The sequence below is a fragment of the Oncorhynchus nerka genome, unplaced genomic scaffold (assembly GCF_034236695.1).
Source record: "Oncorhynchus nerka isolate Pitt River unplaced genomic scaffold, Oner_Uvic_2.0 unplaced_scaffold_1927, whole genome shotgun sequence".
In the NCBI taxonomy this organism is placed as follows: Eukaryota; Metazoa; Chordata; class Actinopteri; order Salmoniformes; family Salmonidae; genus Oncorhynchus; species Oncorhynchus nerka.
The window spans coordinates 5,001-12,188 of NW_027039399.1; the positions used below are offsets into that span (position 1 = coordinate 5,001).

The 7,188-nt window shown below is 46.9% G+C and overlaps 1 protein-coding gene across 1 annotated transcript in view; it reads left to right on the forward strand.

Annotated features, from left to right (window-relative positions):
• LOC135567619 (low-density lipoprotein receptor-related protein 3-like) overlaps window positions 1-5,597 on the forward strand; it is an 8,245-nt gene extending 2,648 nt beyond the window's left edge. The window contains exon 2 of the mRNA XM_065014911.1: window positions 1-5,597. This exon is cut by the window's left edge and continues 559 nt beyond it. Coding sequence (XP_064870983.1) covers window positions 1-353 — 353 coding nt within the window. The 3' untranslated portion in view covers window positions 354-5,597.
• The last annotated feature ends 1,591 nt before the right edge of the window (window positions 5,598-7,188 follow it).

Below are 7,188 nucleotides of genomic sequence, written 5' to 3' on the forward strand. Positions count from 1 at the left end.
GCACATGTCATTACACTCGCCGGGCCTCCAGGAAGCTGGTCTTGGGGCTGGCTGCCAACCTGAGAGGGGTGGCTCTACGACGCTACTCCCCCATGGGGCTCACCTCCCCCGTTACCCCCCCTGTCCTTCCCCCTCCAGACTCCCAGCCGCCCTGCCACCACCCCCTGACCTCCCCCCAGACGTCATCCCCCTCGGGGTCTTCAGACGACAGTCAGAGGTTCCATGCCCTGGAAGTGCCAACCCGGGAGAGGAGGAGGAGGAGAGGTATAGGGGTGCCTAATGGACTGAACACCAGCAGCAGTGAGGAAGAGGAGGAGGAGGAGGATGGAGATGAGACTCTACTGATCTGCTAGTATGAAGGAGCTGCCTTGACCATGTGGCAATAGACAGACAGACAGACAGACAGACAGACAGACAGACAGACAGACAGACAGACAGACAGACAGACAGACAGACAGACAGACAGACAGACAGAGAGCTGGAGACTCTGTCTCCCTGGTGGCTGAAACATAGAGCTGGAGACTCTGTCTCTGGCTGAAACACAGAGAGCTGTAGACTCTGTCTCTCTGGCTGAAACACAGAGAGCTGTAGACTCTGTCTCTGGCTGAAACACAGAGAGCTGTAGACTGTCTCTCTGGCTGAAACACAGAGAGCTGCAGACTCTGTCTCTCTGGCTGAAACACAGAGAGCTGTAGACTCTGTCTCTCTGGCTGAAACACAGAGAGCTGTAGACTCTGTCTCTGGCTGAAACACAGAGAGCTGTAGACTGTCTCTCTGGCTGAAACACAGAGAGCTGCAGACTCTGTCTCTCTGGCTGAAACGCAGAGAGCTGTAGACTCTGTCTCTGGCTGAAACACAGAGAGCTGCAGACTGTCTCTCTGGCTGAAACACAGAGAGCTGTAGACTCTGTCTCTGGCTGAAACACAGAGAGCTGTAGACTCTGTCTCTCTGGCTGAAACACAGAGAGCTGGAGAATAACTGAATAATGGGACAGTGGATGATCTCAGAGCAGCACAATGATTTCAGTCATCCCTCCACCCCCTCTATCTGCTCATCCCTCCACCCCCTCTATCTGCTCATCCCTCCACCCCCTCTATCTGCTCATCCCTCCATCCCCTCTATCTGCTCATCCCTCCATCCCCCCTATCTGCTCATCCCTCCATCCCCTCTATCTGCTCATCCCTCCACCCCCTCTATCTGCTCATCCCTCCATCCCCTCTATCTGCTCATCCCTCCACCCCCTCTATCTGCTCATCCCTCCACCCCCTCTATCTGCTCATCCCTCCACCCCCTCTATCTGCTCATCCCTCCATCCCTGCCTTACCAGAGATCTACAGCTGAGGGTTGTACATCAGCCTGTCTACTGACTCAGTCACTCTGACTCAGTCACACATACTCAGTCATACTAACTCAGTCACACTAACTCAGTCACAGAGACTCAATCACTCTGACTCAGTCACTCTGACTCAGTCACTCTGACTCAGTCACACATACTCAGTCACACTAACTCAGTCACATAGACTCAATCACTCTGACTCAGTCACTCTGACTCAGTCACACATACTCAGTCACACTGACTCAATCACACTAACTCAGTCACAGAGACTCAGTCACACTGACTCAATCACACTAACTCAATCACTCTGACTCAGTCACACATACTCAGTCACAGAGACTCAATCACACTGACTCAGTCACACTGACTCAATCACACTGACTCAATCACACTAACTCAGTCACTCTGACTCAGTCACACTAACTCAGTCACAGAGACTCAATCACACGGACTCAATCACACTGACTCAATCACACTGACTCAGTAACACAGACTCAATCACACTAACTCAGTCACAGAGACTCAGTCACTCTGACTCAGTCACACTAACTCAGTCATACTAACTCAGTGACACTAACTCAGTCATACTAACTCAGTCACACTAACTCAGTCACACTAACTCAATCACACAGACTCAATCACACAGACTCAGTCACAGAGACTCAGTCACTCTGACTCAGTCACACTAACTCAGTCATACTAACTCAGTCACAGAGACTCAATCACACTAACTCAGTCACTCTGACTCAGTCACACTGACTCAATCACACTAACTCAATCACACAGACTCAGTCACTCTGACTCAGTCACACTGACTCAGTCATACTAACTCAGTGACACTAACTCAGTCATACTAACTCAGTCATACTAACTCAGTCACACTAACTCAGTCATACTAACTCAGTCACAGAGACTCAATCACACTAACTCAGTCACTCTGACTCAGTAACACAGACTCAATCACACTAACTCAGTCACAGAGACTCAGTCACTCTGACTCAGTCACACTAACTCAGTCATACTAACTCAGTGACACTAACTCAGTCATACTAACTCAGTCACACTAACTCAGTCACACTAACTCAATCACACAGACTCAATCACACTAACTCAGTCACAGAGACTCAGTCACTCTGACTCAGTCACACTAACTCAGTCATACTAACTCAGTCACACTAACTCAGTCATACTAACTCAGTCACAGAGACTCAATCACACTAACTCAGTCACTCTGACTCAGTCACACTGACTCAATCACACTAACTCAATCACTCTGACTCAGTCACACTGACTCAGTCACACTAACTCAGTCATACTAACTCAGTCACAGAGACTCAATCACACTAACTCAGTCACTCTGACTCAGTCACACTAACTCAGTCACTCTGACTCAGTCACACTAACTCAGTCATACTAACTCAGTCACACTGACTCAGTCACTCTGACTCAGTCACACTGACTCAGTCACTCTGACTCAGTCACACTAACTCAGTCACTCTGACTCAGTCATACTAACTCAGTCACACTAACTCAGTCACACTAACTCAGTCATACTAACTCAGTGACACTAACTCAGTCACTCTGACTCATATCACCATCGTCTGTTTTTGTAAACGTTGTCAGTGAGGTAAAAAACAAAACAGTGAATGACATCACCAGCTGGATCACTTGAAGTGATGAACAAGATGTAACACAAGAAGAAGATGTTTTGAGGAAGTTGTGAAATTGAATGTTATTATGAATGTGATATCTGACTGTTATCATAGATGTTTAAGCAGTGGCCTATCTTGGTACCCTCTCTAGACGATGGTTGGACCACAGGCAGTGGAAGGGGTGTCTACTAGGTCACAGTGGCCTATCTTGGTACCCTCTCTAGACGATGGTTGGACCACAGGCAGTGGAAGGGGTGTCTACTCGGTCACAGTGGCCTATCTTGGTACCCTCTCTAGACGATGGTTGGACCACAGGCAGTGGAAGGGGTGTCTACTAGGTCACAGTGGCCTATCTTGGTACCCTCTCTAGACGATGGTTGGACCACAGGCAGTGGAAGGGGTGTCTACTAGGTCACAGTGGCCTATCTTGGTACCCTCTCTAGACGATGGTTGGACCACAGGCAGTGGAAGGGGTGTCTACTAGGTCACAGTGGCCTATCTTGGTACCCTCTCTAGACGATGGTTGGACCACAAATGGGTAGGCTATAGGGCGTGGTTAGAGAACAGAGCTCTATGGGGTAGGCTATAGGGCATGGTTAGAGAACAGAGCTCTATGGGGTAGGTTATAGGTAATGGTTAGAGAACAGAGCTCTATGTGGTAGGCTATAGGGCATGGTTAGAGAATAGAGCTCTATGGGGTAGGCTATAGGGCATGGTTAGAGAACAGAGCTCTATGGGGTAGGCTATAGGGCATGGTTAGAGAACAGAGCTCTATGGGGTAGGCTATATGGCATGGTTAGAGAACAGAGCTCTATGGGGTAGGCTATAGGGCATGGTTAGAGAACAGAGCTCTATGGGGTAGGCTATAGGGCATGGTTAGAGAACAGAGCTCTATGGGGTAGGCTATAGGGCATGGTTAGAGAACAGAGATCCATGGGGTAGGCTATAGGGCATGGTTAGAGAACAGAGCTCTATGGGGTAGGCTATAGGGCATGGTTAGAGAACAGAGCTCTATGGGGTAGGCTATAGGGCATGGTTAGAGAACAGAGCTCTATGGGGTAGGCTATAGGGCATGGTTAGAGAACAGAGCTCTATGGGGTAGGCTATAGGGCATGGTTAGAGAACAGAGCTCTATGGGGTAGGCTATAGAGGGTGGATAGAGAACAGAGCTCTATGGGGTAGACTATAGGGCATGGTTAGAGAACAGAGCTCTATGGAGTAGGCTATAAGGCATGGTTAGAGAACAGAGCTCTATGGGGTAGGCTATAGGGCATGGTTAGAGAACAGAGCTCTATGGGGTAGGCTATAGGGCGTGGTTAGAGAACAGAGCTCTATGGGGTAGGCTATAGGGCATGGTTAGAGAACAGAGCTCTATGGGGTAGGCTATAGGGCATGGTTAGAGAACAGAGCTCTATGGGGTAGGCTATAGGGCATGGTTAGAGAACAGAGATCTATGGGGTAGGCTATAGGGCATGGTTAGAGAACAGAGCTCTATGGGGTAGGCTATAGGGCGTGGTTAGAGAACAGAGCTCTATGGGGTAGGTTATAGGGCATGGTTAGAGAACAGAGCTCTATGGGGTAGGTTATAGGTAATGGTTAGAGAACAGAGCTCTATGGGGTAGGCTATAGGGCATGGTTAGAGAACAGAGCTCTATGGGGTAGGCTATAGGGCGTGGTTAGAGAACAGAGCTCTATGGGGTAGGCTATAGGGCGTGGTTAGAGAACAGAGCTCTATGGTGTAGGCTATGCTGTCATGCATCACTAACACAGGGGCCATTCGGGACACATTCTGAACGGAGCCTCACTAACCATTCGGGACACATTCCAGGACAACAGTTGGTAATGATGGAGAGACAGACAGCAGGAAGTCCTCTGGTGTTTAATAAAGGTCATGTTGGTACAGCAGGAAGTCCTCTGGTGTTTAATAAAGGTCATGTTGGTTCAGCAGGAAGTCCTCTGGTGTTTAATAAAGGTCATGTTGGTTCAGCAGGAAGTCCTCTGGTGTTTAATAAAGGTCATGTTGGTTCAGCAGGAAGTCCTCTGGTGTTTAATAAAGGTCATGTTGGTTCAGCAGGAAGTCCTCTGGTGTTTAATAAAGGTCATGTTGGTTCAGCAGGAAGTCCTCTGGTGTTTAATAAAGGTCATGTTGGTTCAGCAGGAAGTCCTCTGGTGTTTAATAAAGGTCATGTTGGTTCAGCAGGAAGTCCTCTGGTGTTTAATAAAGGTCATGTTGGTTCAGCAGGAAGTCCTCTGGTGTTTATTAAAGGTCATGTTGGTTCAGCAGGAAGTCCTCTGGTGTTTAATAAAGGTCATGTTGGTTCAGCAGGAAGTCCTCTGGTGTTTAATAAAGGTCATGTTGGTTCAGCAGGAAGTCCTCTGGTGTTTACTAAAGGTCATGTTGGTACAGCAGGAAGTCCTCTAATAAAGGTCATGTTGGTTCAGCAGGAAGTCCTCTGGTGTTTAATAAAGGTCATGTTGGTACAGCAGGAAGTCCTCTGGTGTTTAATAAAGGTCATGTTGGTTCAGCAGGAAGTCCTCTGGTGTTTAATAAAGGTCATGTTGGTTCAGCAGGAAGTCCTCTGGTGTTTAATAAAGGTCATGTTGGTACAGCAGATAAACATCTAATGCTAGCCAGATCAACATCTAATGCTAGCCAGATCAACATCTAATGCTAGCCAGATCAACAGCTAATGCTAGCCAGATCAACATCTAATGCTAGCCAGATCAATAACTAATGCTAGCCAGATCAATAACTAATGCTAGCCAGATCAACAGCTAATGCTAGCCAGATCAATAACTAATGCTAGCCAGATCAACAGCTAATGCTAGCCAGATCAACAGCTAATGCTAGCCAGATCAACAGCTAATGCTAGCCAGATCAATAACTAATGCTAGCCAGATCAACATCTAATGCTAGCCAGATCAACAGCTAATGCTAGCCAGATCAATAACTAATGCTAGCCAGATCAATAACTAATGCTAGCCAGATCAACAGCTAGTGCTAGCCAGATCAATAACTAATGCTAGCCAGATCAACATCTAATGCTAGCCAGATCAACAGCTAATGCTAGCCAGATCAACAACTAATGCTAGCCAGATCAATAACTAATGCTAGCCAGATCAATAACTAATGCTAGCCAGATCAACATCTAATGCTAGCCAGATCAACAGCTAAATCTAGCCAGATCAATAACTAATGCTAGCCAGATCAACAACTAATGCTAGCCAGATCAACAGCTAATGCTAGCCAGATCAATAACTAATGCTAGCCAGATCAACAGCTAATGCTAGCCAGATCAATAACTAATGCTAGCCAGATCAAGATGAGCTAAGATCTAACAAAGGAACGTTAGATAAACCCTCTCAAACTTTTTCATCGAGATGGCCGTCAAAATTGCACTGATAAACGATGGGGAAGAGTAAGTAGACTGCTCGTCCTTCAGCAGCTTGCCTACCAATGCATGCTTGTCCCAACCAAACACCCCAGCTAACTGGCTAAAGTTGGCTAGCTTGCTAGCTATCTATTTCCGGAGAACAAATTAGAGAACACCTCACTCTGACCATTTTACTCACCGTAACAGAGCTGTTAGGCTGTTTACATGTTATCTAGAACGTTCTGGACTAATTATTACTTTTTGTTTGCCTACGTTTACAGAACCCCGGTCATATTCAGTGGGTTTTCGTTCGTAAATGTATTTTCGTAAATTCGTCAGTTATTCTTCGCTCTGGCCTACTCAGACGAGAGTGCTCTGAAATCAGAGCAGATTGCCAGAGCAGATAGCCAGAGTGAATTTGCGAACCCAAGAGATATGCTAACTGGATAAGCAGTCGTTCAACTTCCAACATAGCTAGCTAGCGAAGCGATTTCACATTTCTTGCTAGCTAACCGAAATGACACTTGCTGTGTATAGCCACCGAAAACCGATACGAGGGGGAAAAAAGTCAGTCACTCACCCTCTCCTTCCAATGACATGTCATCCTCCTAAACAGCTAGCTAGCTAACGTTAGGCTCTGTGCTTTTAGCTCGCTACATAAATAGATACGCTAGGCTACTAGCCACGTTAACACTGACTTGTGATCATTGCCTTTGCTAGTTTGATTGTAGTGACACTCCCAGCCTTTATAACATAAGTATGTTTTTGTCCAGAATATTGAGTCGTTGAAACTGAATCCCGAATGGGAGGCAGTAAACAACGTACC